This window comes from Zootoca vivipara, chromosome 13 (genome assembly GCF_963506605.1).
Source record: "Zootoca vivipara chromosome 13, rZooViv1.1, whole genome shotgun sequence".
NCBI lineage: Eukaryota > Metazoa > Chordata > Lepidosauria > Squamata > Lacertidae > Zootoca > Zootoca vivipara.
The window spans coordinates 49176905-49191158 of NC_083288.1; the positions used below are offsets into that span (position 1 = coordinate 49176905).

General features: G+C 47.1%; 1 protein-coding gene and 1 long non-coding RNA gene across 2 annotated transcripts; both read right to left on the reverse strand.

Annotated features, from left to right (window-relative positions):
* Positions 1–9: 9 nt before the first annotated feature.
* On the reverse strand, positions 10–9098 carry CIDEB (cell death inducing DFFA like effector b). Its single transcript, XM_035137130.2, has 5 exons — positions 8945–9098; positions 5021–5165; positions 4654–4803; positions 1916–2106; positions 10–887 (listed from the first exon to the last, which is right to left on the reverse strand). Exons 1-5 carry the CDS (start codon positions 8983–8985, stop codon positions 752–754), a joined length of 663 nt encoding a protein of 220 aa, XP_034993021.1. The 5' UTR covers positions 8986–9098; the 3' UTR covers positions 10–751.
* A 1208-nt stretch (positions 9099–10306) lies between these two features.
* Positions 10307–14120, reverse strand: LOC132593144 (uncharacterized). Its single transcript, XR_009558511.1, has 3 exons — positions 14041–14120; positions 13025–13182; positions 10307–10964 (listed from the first exon to the last, which is right to left on the reverse strand). It is a non-coding gene; the product is annotated as an uncharacterized LOC132593144 (long non-coding RNA).
* Positions 14121–14254: the final 134 nt, after the last annotated feature.

The window sequence follows — 14254 nt, forward strand, 5'->3', positions numbered from 1 at the left end:
CTGTGTGTTTGTTTATTAAATACAGTGGTACCTTGGTTCTCAAACACCGGAAACCCGGAAGTAAGTGTTCCGGTTTTTGAATGTTTTTTCGGAACATCCGATGCAGCTGTTGGCTATTGTTTCCGGGGCGCTTGCACTAATCAGAAGCTGCGCCTTGGTTTCCGAACATTTCGGAAGTCAAACAGACTTCTGGAACGGATTAAGTTTGCCGCTTTTGTTTTTGCTATTTATTTTGCGTTTTTGTTTCTGAGGCTTTTTCGGTTCATTTGTTTTTGTGACTGGGACCCAGTTCAGCTACTGATTGATTGATTGTGTGACTGCGGAAATGGATAAAAGCTGACTATCATCAGTGCAGGTAAGAAGAAAAAAACAATTTTAATTTTTATCATCTACAATACTGTTATTTATTTTATAGTACAGTACATTGATTATTGCTTTCGTTTTATGGATCAGTGGTCTCGTTAGATAGTAAAACTCATGTTAAATTGCTGTTTTAGGGGGTTTTAAAAGTCTGGAACGGATGAATCCGTTTTGCATTACTTTCTATGGGAAAGCGCGCCTTGGCTTTGGAACGCTTTCGTTTTTGGAACAGACTTCCAGAATGGATTAAGTTTGAGAACCAAGGTACTGTACCCTTTTTAATTAACATCCCCAACCAACACGGAGATCTGGGATTTCTTTGGAGCCGAAAGAGCAGGTGCCGGGAAGGAATCTTGTCTCAGGAGAGGGAGGAGGAGGAGGATGCTGTGTTTCAGCGTTCGTAGCTCACGCGGGCATGCGGGTGCCAGTTCTCGCCCCCATCCAGGATCCGGCGGATGTAGTGGGATGCCCCCAGAAGAATGTGCCCGATGCCTTGCATGACGGTGGATGCCACACGCAAGATCTCCCTTGGGGGAAAGGAAAGAGGAACAAATTATATTCATGCACACACACAATCGGAACAAAAATTGGCAGGAACGCCCAGGAGGGTCCTGTCTCCCCATGAGCCATGCAGACAAGAGGTGATTTGGTAGGACAGCTGCTGGCCAATACTGCATCAGAGGAAGATGATCTCCACCAAATGTTGACAATTAAGGACGGGTCAGATCATCCGCCTATTGGGTGCAGTGTTTCATTCCAGGGGCTGCTACCAAAGAGGCCCTGCCTTGACTTAATACCAGGAGCCACACTTCTTGGGAGCAGCTGGGACAAGAAGTGGAGAATTAAGAAGGACCAAAGTCTACCCCAGCAAGATGGAAGTGCTGATTGAGCTGCAATTCCTGCATTTCAGGGGGTTGGACTAGATGACCGCTGCGGGTCCCTTCTGACTCTACAACTCTGCGATTCTGTAATCTATGGGTGGGGAATTTGTGGCCCTCCAGATGTTGTTGGGCTCCCAGCATCCCTGCCCACTGCCAAAATAGGCTGGTGTTGGGGATGTGAGCAGGTAATCTGGAGCAGGTACCCCCAAACTCGACCCATAATCTGGAGCAGGTACCCCCAAACTCGACCCTCCAGATGTTTTGGGACTACAGCTCCCATCATCCCCGATCCTGTTAGCTAGGGATGATGGGAGTTCTAGCCCGAAAACATCTGGAGGGCCGATTTGGGGGTGCCTGATCTGGAGGGTTCAGAGGTTTCCCAGCTCATCAAAGGACTCAAGAAAGGAGATAGGATAGCCATCTTCAAATATCTGAAGGCCTGTCGCGTGGAAGATGGAGCAAACTTGTTTCCTCCTGCTCTGGATGGTAGGACCTGCACCCATGGCTTCAAGTTACAAGGAAGGAGATTCCGACTGAACATCAGGAAGAACATTCTGACAGTGGAACGGACTCCCTCGGGAGGTGGTGGATTCTTCTTCCTTGGAGGGTTTTAAGCAGAGTTCGGATGGCCGCCTGTCATGGGAGATGTGGGGGAAGCTGGTTTCCAGACCCACCTTAGCACCTTCTTGGGCCCCAGACACTTGAAGTCACAGCTCATGGAGTAGAGTCCGTAAAAAGTGGCCGAGATGTTCAGGCTGCCAAAGAGGTCGCGGGGGTTGAGCTTGTAGACGTCAAAGGTGATGCGGGCAATGTCGCGGCTGTTCCTCGGTTTCTCCCCGCTGAGCGCATATGACCGGCTGCTGCCCTGTATGACACAGACAGAATCATAGAATCGTAGAGCTGGAAGGGACCCCGAGGGTCATCCAGTCCAACCCTCTACAATGCAGGAATCTCAGCTAACTGACGGATGACCATTTGGCCTCTGCTTAAAAACCTCCAAGGGAGTCCACCACCTCCCAAGAGAGAGACAGAGAGAGGTTTATTAAATTTATACCACACCTTTCCCCCCAAAGTTGCCCAGGGTGGCTAGCAAATGATCAATCAATCAATCAATCAATCAATCAATGCATCTTAAAAACAGTTCCATACAGATGTAGATGGGGAAAGATCTCAATTTACAAGGCAACCTGAAAGAGGAAGGTGCTGCCATAAAGGCAACAGGAGTTGGCGCCTGTCTAATTTTCGGCGAGAGGGCATTCCAAAAGCTGGGGCCACTACACTAAAGGCCCAATTTCTGCGTTGTGTGAAACTGACTTCTGGATAAGACGGTATCTGCAAGAGCCCCTTGGCTGCAGAGTGCAGTGATTTGGGTGTTGAGGGGTGTGTGTGTGTGTTATGTATTCAGTGGTCTGTGTTTGCCTGAGCTTGAGTCTGGACTAAGGATTCTGAGCCCCTATATTCTGATTTGATACATGATGTCCAATCACAGAACATTTCAGGATTTGGGCCTCTGCCATTGGCCCTTGAACTCTTGAGTCGTGATTCGCAGTGTGGAGGTTTAGACAGCCAATCACGTTGGGAGGGGGAGTGGCCCAGGCTTTCAGAAATGCATATAAGCAGTTGCTTTGCCCCTGTTGTCCAGTTCTGTTAGTTCAATAAAGGTTCTTGCTGTTATCACTGTGATTTGCCTCATGGGAACCCACCTACACTCCAGGGGGAACCTCCTAAACCCTAGAAATTAATAAATGGTAGGATTTTGATTCTTTGGGGTAATTAGTCTAGGCCATTCTTTTGAAACAGTAAATACCTTAGTTATTGAATCCAAGTCACAGGCCTACCCTAGTCATACACAAAACATGCCCTTATGATGACAGGATTTGAAGGATTTGTAAGTGAAAACCATTGGGTGAGGTTTTTCCAAGATACTTCTTTCTGCAGAGGAAGTATTTAAATCTCTTAAATCTGAACCAGTGAAGGCGGTGAAGGACCTATGTGAATGCCTGGAGGCGGTTGGAGGATGGATGGTGGCTAACGGATTGAGGTTGAACCCTGACAAGGCAGAAGTACTGTTCTGGGGGGACGGGGTGGGCAGATGAGGGGGACTCTCTGTTCTTGAATGGGGCAACTGTGCCCCTGAAGGATCAGGTGCGCAGCCTGGGAGTCATTTTGGACTCACAGCTGTCCATGGAGGTGCAGGTCATTTGTGTGTCCAGGGCAGTGTTGGTGCTGACCTTTAAAGCCCTAAATGGCCTCAGCCCAATATACATGAAGGAGCATCTCCATCCTCATAGTTCAGCCTGGACACTGAGGTCCAGCTCTGAGGGCCTTTTGGTGGTTCCCTCCCTGTGAGAAGTGAAGTTGCAGGGAACCAGGCAGAGGGCCTTCTCGGTGGTGGCGCCTGCCCTGTGGAATGCCCACCCATCAGATGTCAAGGAAATGAACAACTATTTGACCTTTAGAAGACATCTGAAAGCAGCCCTGTTTTAGGGGAGATTTTAATGTTTTATATTTTATCGTGCTTTTAATATTCTGTTGGGAGCCGCCCAGAGTGGCTGGGGAAACCCAGCCAGATGGGAGGGGGATGAATGAATGAATGAATTAATGATTATTAAGAATGACTCTTAATAATAAGAGCCAAAGTGGCTTCAGGATTGCTCTCCTGTACGCTTTCAGACATACAGTACTTATGTGTATTTATCTTGTGCCACTTAGGAACATTCATTTTATTTATGATGTCTTAGAATTCTTATGAATTCTAAGACATCATAAATAAAAAAAAAAGTCACGAAATTAAAAGACGCCTGCTTCTTGGGAGAAAAGCAATGACAAACCTAGACAGCATCTTAAAAAGCAGAGACATCACCTTGCCGACAAAGGTCCGTATAGTTAAAGCTATGGTTTTCCCAGTAGTGATGTATGGAAGTGAGAGCTGGACCATAAAGAAGGCTGATCGCCGAAGAATTGATGCTTTTGAATTATGGTGCTGGAGGAGACTCTTGAGAGTCCCATGGACTGCTAGAAGATCAAACCTATCCATTCTGAAGGAAATCAGCCCTGAGTGCTCCCTGGAAGGACAGATCGTGAAGCTGAGGCTCCAATACTTTGGCCACCTCATGAGAAGAGAAGAATCCTTGGAAAAGACCCTGATGTTGGGAAAGATTGAGGGCACTAGGAGAAGGGGACGACAGAGGACAAGATGGTTGGACAGTGTTCTCGAAGCTACGAACATGAGTTTGACCAAACTGCGGGAGGCAGTGCAAGACAGGAGTGCCTGGCGTGCTCTGGTCCATGGGGTCACGAAGAGTCGGACACGACTAAACGACTAAACAACAACAACAACAGAATTCTTATAGAAAGGAAGCCTAGCCTGTAATTTTCCGTTGGCCTTCCATTCAACACCCTTTCCGCTTACCCTGGCGTGGCTCCATTTCTGCCCTTTCTCCAGCACCATCAAGGCCGTGTTATCGTCTAGGACGTCAAAGAATTCCTCTGTGTCCACAACGGTGCCATCTTCTTCCAGCACCAAGGAAACGATGCTCGAGATCAGCAGGGTCTCCCTTGCCTGTGGGGAGACAAGAAAACAAACAAGCGGAGACCTTCATGTCAAGCAAAGCACTGCAATGTGGGCCACTGATTCCATTTCGCAGATGAGAAAAGGGAGGCCAAAGCAGAGCGGCTTTACCCAAGGGCTTGATGGCCAAGGGGGGGGGGGTGGGCTGGCAGCGCCTCGGCGTCAGAAGTGGAGGCTGGAAAATTGGCCGGAGGGAAGGGGTGCTCACCTTGACCAACAGCTCCTGCAAGGTCCCTGCAGTCAGACCTTTGCGGACGTTGCGCTTGTGGTCACAGACCCGGAATGGCCTCTGGGTTGGGGGGCTCGGAGCCCAAACACGCCGGGTGAGTTCTGAGCTTGCACTCGACACTGACCTGGGAGAAAGAGAGAGACAGAGAGGTTGCTCAGAGGGTCCTGACCTGGCTGCCATAGCATGCCTCTGAGCATGTGCAAAGTGTCCTGGGAAAAGGCCAACACCCTAACAGAACTTTTGGTAATGACCTGGGTTCCTCCAGGTGCCCTTTCGGTTGTGACGATTTGCACTTGTGATGTTAACAGGATAGTTATACACGGCCCTATGCTGTTTCTGTCTGAAATGCTGTTTCTGCCTGCTTTCTTTCCTTTTGGGGATCTCTTTGGGAATGTGGAGAGCCAGGGCAGGCTGAAGTCACCTGTGAGTGTGGACCATGAATGTTTCATGAGTGTGCAACTTATTCCCAAGTAAGTGTGCCTTAGCAAATAAGACAATAGCCTTCTGGAATGCTAAGAATGTGTACCTTTTCCTCAAGGGTAGACAGTCATTTTGGCATTTTGCTGATATGATAACACTGGAACGACGTGGAAAGATGGCCACCGCATAAGGTTTTCTCTAAAGTTCTCTTCAACTCCTTGCTTCAAATTAGGTCTTAAACTGCCAAAAAAGCCTTACTTCAGCCTCGCAATTTGCTAGAATAGGAACAGTTGGACTATTTACTGGCTTGTTGCCAGTAATCAAAGCCAACTTTTGATTAAGCCCGACAGAGAGAAGAAGGTGGCGCAGCGTTCTAAGCGGCCTCTCAGCAAACACAGTGAGTAGGAGTTATCAAATAATTAAGAGACTCTAGTTAGCATAGAGAAAGATCACAGTCGGAATAGTCTGATAAGCGTCGGAGAACACAGAGAGCTCAAGGTGGTTTTTCAACCCTCCTAGTAACTCCAAGGCTTTATATATCTTTTAAAATAGTTTTAATATCTATTACACCCCACCAAGGGGCTATGTAATTTTTAATTGCTGGAACCCAGACTGCCTTAAATAAATCCTACTCTAGTGACTAGGAAGCATCGTAAACGTAACCTAGGAGATGGTTCTCACAAGACAGAATTATAAAAAATTGGTTCTCCTCCCAACATTTGCGATGGAGACACCCCCAAAAGATACACAGACCAAAATACTGCACTATTTTAAACCCAAAGATAAGGTCACCAGAACAACAAAGAGCTTGCATCCCCATGAACGGTCTATTGACCACAACTGGAATGGGAAGAAATGGGAAATAAGTGGAGAAGGGGAGGGAGTTGATTTGGCAACCGAGCTAATACAGGCATCCATGCAAAATGAGACTACTGAAGCCTTCATGGAGCAGGAACAGCAGATGACCACCTCAGAAACCAGCCCAGGCGGACCTGACGAGCTGACTAGGTGTAGAGAAGGATGGGAGTCCCCCAGCCAGGCGGAGTCCGGGAGGTGGTTGTGCGACCCCAAAGACCGGTGATGGGACCCAGATAGGTATACTCTGCTAGGGCTTTTTAAAGATACGCTGAGAGAATACCAAATACAACTAAGTAAAGAACTGGGGCCAATTAAAAACCTCCTGACGGAATGCCTAGGTTTGCTCACATCTCTGACAGAGGCAATTAGGGCTGGTGAATATTGCCACACCCATAATGCCAGCGACAATAGGATAGCAGGAACTTACATGCAATCTAACACGTCAAACAGAGTTTCAACCAGTACAAAAAAACTCAGTTAAAAAACACACACCCAAGGACAGAACCCTCCAGCCATAAAGAAAAACGCTCGGCACTTGGGAAGAAGTCTAAGAATGTTAAAACAGGGTGGAAGGCAACGAGTTGTAAGCAAGCCAGGAAAATGAACTTCTCCAAACTATTCAAGCTGCTGGAGAATCTTGCTACAAAGAACTCTAAAACAGCAGCCCAAAGCAAGAACAAAAGTACAAAACTATCAATAGAGCAACCAGTGGTTATCCCCCCCCACTCCTCTAGACCCCAAGGCTCTACCCCAGGCATCCCCAAACTTCGGCCCTCCAGATGTTTTGGACTACAATTCCCATCTTCTCCGACCACTGGTCCTGTTAGCTAGGGATCATGGGAATTGTAGGTCAAAACATCTGGAGGGCCACAGTTTGAGGATGCCTGCTCTACCCTGTGATGACACAAGATCATCATGTCACAGCCCAGAGACCAGGCAAACTACCCGTAATGGGATAACTCGGGAAAGCCAAACATTAATGCTTAATAAAAGCAAATTAATCATCTTCCCTCTCTACAAACGTACAGACCTTCATACGATAGCTCAACAGAGAGTTGCACATGCACATGCGCAGATGGTATTTCTGGCAAATTTCGGGTCCGAAAAGATTTGGAAATAGCTTGCGCGCATGCGCTATCAATACGTCATGGATCGGGACAGGGTGGGGGGATTCATAGGGATGACCCATAGCAATGCGTGGCCGGGCCAGCTAGTTTTTCATAAAATTGTAGAGTTGGAAGGGAGTCCCAAGAGTCATCTAGTTCAACCCCCTGCAACAGACTGTCATCATCTTAGGTCCCCGCTAAGCCACCGAGCCTCTTGGGCCTGCTGATCATAGCTGGCAGTTTGAATCCCTGCGACGGGGTGAGCACCCATTGCTCTGTCCCAGCTCCTGTCACCCTAGCAGTTCAAAAGCATACCAGCGCAAGTAGATAATTAGGGACCGCTGCGGCAGGGAAATAATTGGCGTTTTCATGTGCTCTGGTTTCTATCACGGTGTCCCATTGTGCCAGAAGCCGTTTAGTCCTGCTGGTCACAACATGACCCGGAAAGCTGTCTGTGGACAAACGCCGGCTCCCTCAGTCTGAAGGCGAGATGAGCGCCGCAACCCCATAGTCAAATTCGACAGGACTTAACCACCCAGGGGTCTTTTACCTTTACCTTAGGTCCCTCCTAAGATGTTTTGTACTCGTACAAAGCTTGGGGTTCCTCCAAGCATTCCAATCCCCCCCCACATGTTTCCCATTGGCCCCATATTGGCTATATTTGCTCTCCCCAGCTGAGTTTGCTGTTAGAAGGCAAAAGATCCTTCAGACCTTAGCAGATGGGTTTGGCTAAACGATTGTAAGGAAGGGGGAAAGGATGGTAGGAAGTACTGCATGCCCGAGGTATACCGTAAACCCAGAAGCCTCCATCCAGCCCCCCCCCCCCCCAATGCATCCTTTCCAAGTGTCCCTATTTTTTAGGGACAATCTTGGATTTACAGAAGCCGCCCCAGTTTTTTATTTGATCCCGGAATGCCCCGCTTTTCCTTAGGACATCGCTATTTTCATGGGAGAAATGATGGAGGGTCTGGAGTTATGCGACCCCCGAGTCAAGGAGATAAGTAACTATACAATCTTTAGAAGACATCTGAAGGCAGCCCTGTATAGGGAAGTATTTTTTAAAAGACATTTAATGGTTTATTATGTTTTTATATTTGTTGGAAACTGCCCAGAGTAGCTGGGGCAACCCAGTCAGATGGGTGGGGTATAGATAATGCAATTATTATTATTACTATTGTGGAAGACAGGAGTGCCTGGCATGCTCTGGTCTATGGGGGTCACAAAGAGTTGGACATGACTAAATGACTAAACAACAACAACAACATTATTATTATTATTATTATTATTATTATTATTATTATTATTATTATTGAACTGGACAACCATATTTTCATCAGAGAATGTTGGAGGGTATGCCAATAGCCTGTAGCGGTTAAGAGTGTTGGACTCTCAGACTAACCTACCTCGCAGGGTTGTTTTTGCGGGGATTAAATGAGGAGGGAGGTAGTCATGTACACCCCCCCCCGGATCTCCTTGGAGAAGGAAGGTAGGAGAGATAAATAAATCAATCTGTACTCACTTTAACAATGTCGATGGCACCAGGGCGTTTATGTACTCCATTTTGTCCCAGGAGGGCGTTGTGTAGATCTGTAGGGAACAGAGGCCCTATTGCCAGTAGCTCAGCTGCGAAGGGGGAATCTGGGTTGTTTTTGTCTGCCTGGACTCTGGACCATGTGGCTCATGCGCTGTGAGTTGTCGGCCGGTGGGAGCAAACTCCAAAGTGAGCAATTGGAGGCACAGCCAGGGAGCGCCAGTGAATAACTTCTAGGGTTGTCGCAGGTGAACTGTGCGGCTCGTAGCTGATTTGAGTTCACAAAGGGGAAGCACTCTTGCTTACGTATCCGGAGGGCTGAAGAAACTCACAGACAGCCTTTTGTTTTATTGACAATGGTGTTCATTAAATCACAAGCTGGCTTTTCTATGGAAAAAAGATTGCCCAAACAGGTACAGTCGTAATTTGGATCTCAAACGCCTTGGCTCCCGAACAAATCGGCTCCCGAACGATCAAAACCCGGAAGTGAGTGTTCCGGTTTGCGAACTATCTTTGGAAGCCGAACAGTCCAACGGGTCTTCCGCAGCTTCCAATTGGAAGCCGCGCTTTGGTTTCTGAACATTTGGAAGTCAAATGGCAGATTCCGTTCGACTTCCGAGGTATGACTGTATTGGGAGGGTTAGGAATGGGGGGCAGGAAGAAGGCTGACAGCACATTTTAAGCCAAGCATCCCCAACCTGAGGCCTTTCAGATGTTTTGGCCTATAACTCCCATGATCCCTAGCTAACAGGACCAGTGGTCAGGGATGATGGGAATTGTAGTTCAAAACATCTGGAGGACCGAAGGTTGGGGATGCCTCTTTTAAGCACCACACTGACATGAGAAATGACAGGAGAAAGGCCAGTTTTTATTCATCCCATTGGTTTCGTATGTGAATAATTGCAATAGGGGAATGGGTGGGACTTCTAGATTCTTTCAAAAGTCGGAACATGTCAAAAAAAGAGTTCGCTCGCTTATTTTAGTTTTATGGGCTTATGTGTCATATACTACCTACAGAGCATATGGAAGGTACAAATTCCGACACACTCTCGGATTGGATACCCAAGTCCTGACAATGTTCCTTGTTCCCTAATCTGATCAGCATCTGGACCAATAACCAAGGCGTTTTGGTTTTGAGGCAGAATAATTAAAAGGGGGCATAATTCACCATGCAAGGCCCAAGGCGCTGGTAATAATAATAATATAATAATAAATTTATAATTTATACCCCTCCCATCTGGCTGGGTAGCCCCAGCCACTCTGGGCGGCTTCCAACACACAATGGATGTATTATTATTTTTTAATAAAACATCAAACATTAATAGTAACAATCAGATCCTATATAAGAAGCCACAATAGCTTTAAAATAAACAACATATCAAATAAAACAATACTCAACAATCCACTAGGATCCAATACTAAACAGTAAAATTAAACACCAGCAAATAATAAACTAGCAGTTCACAGTTATCAATTACAATAAAGAATTACTAATCTATAATCAATAAAATAACAGCGAATCACAGTGCATAAATACCACAAAACCATGTAAAAGGGTCAAGTTGAGCAACAAGGACACACAATTTACAAAATTATTTTTTAAATCTATTGGAAGTCAAAGTCCTTTGTCTGTAAGACAGGAATTCTCCTCCCTGAGGTCCAGGAACTTGAGACAGCAACCCAGGTGGAATTTCCTTTACCTGGTTGAACTGTGTCTGTCCCACACCCACTCATTTCGATGGAGCAGAAGAACATTCGTGGGCTGGGGTGCAAGCTCCCCATTCATTTCAGTGGAGCCTGTGAAAGTGGCTTTTCATCAGTGGATCAGGCCTTCGTGGTTCACACCTCCACTGGGGAACTGTCCTATCCTTTTGGGCTCCTAAAAATGGCCGCCTTGTTTCATTTCATGGTGAGGGTTTGGGTTTTCAGTATCTGAGGGTCTGTTGTTTTCTTCCAGGAAGAATGTGGAGCAGGGGAAGCCGAGAAGCGAGTACGTTGCATCAATTTCCTGGAAATAAACAATTATAATTACAATTATAATTAACTGCCCATCTCAAAATAACCGCCAATAACCGCCCAGTCTCAAATCTACCATTCTTGGGCAAGGTGATTGAACGAGTGGTTGCTGAACAACTCCAAGCACGCCTGGAGGATGTGGACCATTTGTATCCCTTCCAATCAGGATTCAGGCCTCATCATGGGACTGAAACTGCCTTGGTCGCGCTGGTTGATGATCTCCGGTGGGATAGGGACAAAGGTGAGAGCTGTTTCCTACCGGTAGTTCTGCTGGATCTCTCAGCGGCCTTTGATACAATCGACCATAACATCCTTCTGGACTGTCTAGAGGGGTTGGGAGCTGGGGGGACTGTCATACAGTGATTCTGCTCCTTCCTCCTGGGCCGTGTTCAGAAAGTGGTGGGGGGGGATGAGTGTTCAGACCCCTGGGCTCTCATTTGTGGGGTGCCTCAGGGTTCTGTCTTCTACCCCATGCTTTTTAACATCTATATGAAGCCGCTGGGAGAGATCATCAGGAGGTTTGGGCTGGGTGTCCATCAGTATGCTGATGATACCCAACTCTATCTCTCTTTTAAATCAGAACCAGTGAAGGCGGTGAAGGTCCTATGTGAGTGCCTGGAGGCGGTTGGAGGATGGATGGCGGCTAACAAATTGAGGTTGAATCCTGACAAGACAGAAGTACTGTTTTTGGGGGACAGGGGCGGGTGGGTGTGGGGAATTCCCTGGTCCTGAATGGGGTCACTGTGCCCCTGAAGGACCAGGTGTGCAGCCTGGGAGTAATTTTGGACTCACAGCTGTCCATGGAGCCACAGGTTAATTCTGTGTCCAGGGCGGCTGTCTATCAGCTCCATCTGGTACGCAGGCTGAGACCCTACCTGCCCGCAGACTGTCTCACCAGAGTGGTGCATGCTCTGGTTATCTCCCGCTTGGACTACTGCAATGCGCTCTATGTGGGGCTTCCTTTGAAGGTGACCCGGAAACTGCAATTAATCCAGAATGTGGCAGCTAGACTGGTGACTGGGAGTGGCCACCAAGACCACATAACACCGGTCCTAAGAGACCTACATTGGCTCCCTGTACGTTTCAAACACAATTCAAAGTGTTGGTGCTGACCTTTAAAGCCCTAAACGGCCTTGGTCCTGTATACTTGAAGGAGCGTCTCCACCCCCATCGTTCAGCCCAGACACTGAGGTCCAGCGCCGAGGGCCTTCTGGCGGTTCCCTCATTGCGAGAAGCAAAGCTACAGGGAACCAGGCAGAGGGCCTTTTCAGTAGTGGCGCCTGCTCTGTGGAACACCTCCCATCAGAGGTCAAGGAGATAAACAACTACCTGACATTTAGAAAACACCTAAAGGCAGCCCTGTTTAGGGAAGCTTTTAATCTGTGATATTTTAATGTACTTTGGTATTTGCTGGAAGCCGCCCAGAGTGGCGGGGGAAACCCAGCCAGATGGGCAGGGTATGTATAAATAAATAAATAAATAAATAAATAAATAAATAAATAATCTGACCGGGTTGTGCCAGGCACTCTGGAAATGCAAGGAAAGAGCTATAAGGGAGAAGGATGAGAAGCCCATGGAGACGGAGTGTGTATAGTGGATTTGAACTTCTTGGATCATTCTTTGTCTAGCTCCTTCCCTTTGACCTTACCGCCTTGGGTGACCCTGCTGGGAGTACGAGTTTCCCGACGGCTTCGCTCACAAGGGTCATAGGAATGCGTAAGCCTACTCACCACGACAAGGTGATGATCCAGCGAGTGAGTGTTGAAGCAATGATTCTTCAACACCAACTTTGTTGGACTGGTCATGCCTGATGATTGTCTTCCAAAGCAACTACTCTATTCCAAACTTAAAAATGGAAAGCGTAATGCTGGCGGTCAACAAAAGAGGTTTAAAGACTGTCTCAAGGCAAATCCAATTTTTTTTTAGTATAAACACAGACAACTGGGAAACACTGGCCTGCGAGTGCTCCAGTTGGAGAACAGCCTTTATGGAAGACCCTCTTACTTGGCTATGAGTGATCGCCAAAGAAGAAGAAGTGGATTTGAAACTTACGGGGAATTCGAATTCGGCTCCAGAATCGGCGTCTTCATCTGCCTTCTTTTCTTCTAATGGATGCCTGGCTTTTGACATGGGGCTTTTGCCTTTTGGCAAGATCCCCCAGTCTTCGCTTGCCGGCTGCATCCAGCCAGCCATGTTCCTTTCTTCGAGATCTAAGCATTAAAACCAGCGTGGTTAACATCTACTTCCTCCGATCTTTAACCCAACGCAACTTCCTTTTACCTGAAAGTCTTTGGTTGGCCTGTAGGCAGAGCTCCTTTTCGCCAAGTGAAGGTGATTTTTTGAGCAGTTTTCTGCTTGACCCATGCTTTCTAGGCACGTGTCCGAGTGCTTTCCCCCTTTCTTTGCTCCTTTCCCAGGGAAAACCCTCTCTTTTGCTCTAAAGTGAGGAGCAAACATCACTCAAGAGATAACCTGAATTGCCGTTTGCTCCGATTAAGCACTAAAGAGCAGTTCCCCCCCCCCCGGGGGGGGGGAGCACCAGGACAATAGAAGGTGTGGATAAGCCCTCCTCAGCAGTAAACAACGAGTTTTCCTCTTTTTAAAAAACTAAACGTTATTAAGGTTTATAGAGGAAAATAAAAAAACTTAATACATTTCCCCTTTTCTAAACCAAACCAAAACTTTTATCCAGAAACAATGAAAACACAGAAAAGCAGGGGGAGGGGGAGAAATAAATAGAGAAAGAAAAAGAAAGAAAGAACAAAAAAATCTTAAGAATTCCCAGTTGCTGCAACTGTTCCTCATTGGGGAGTTGCAATTCACCTGGTGCATCCAGGGCCACACGTATAGCGGCAGGGCTGCCCCTTTTCCTTCAACAGCTGCATGACAGGCAGAAATTCAACAGGTGCATTTCCTCCCAACATGAAGGGGTTGTGGGAAATGCTTCACCACTTTAATGTCTGCCTGTCACATGGTTCTTAAAGATACAGGGGACCTGCCAGAAAAAAGAAGCACTGATCCTTCTCTGGAGCCCTAATAAAGAAAGAAAAGTTTAATGTCTTACTTACCGGTACTTACAGAGACTCCAATGGGGTCTTTGCATCTGCAAGACAGAACAAAGGTTTTAGCAGGGGGTGGAAGCTGCAGGAAATCCAAAGGAGGTGTGGGCTACTGGGGCTGCCAACTTAAAAAATTGGCCCTGCTCCTCTGCCTTCAGGAGTAGGAGGAGGTTAAACAAACTGAAGGACGTTGTCCTCTTTCTATGCTTTTCCTGATGGAAAC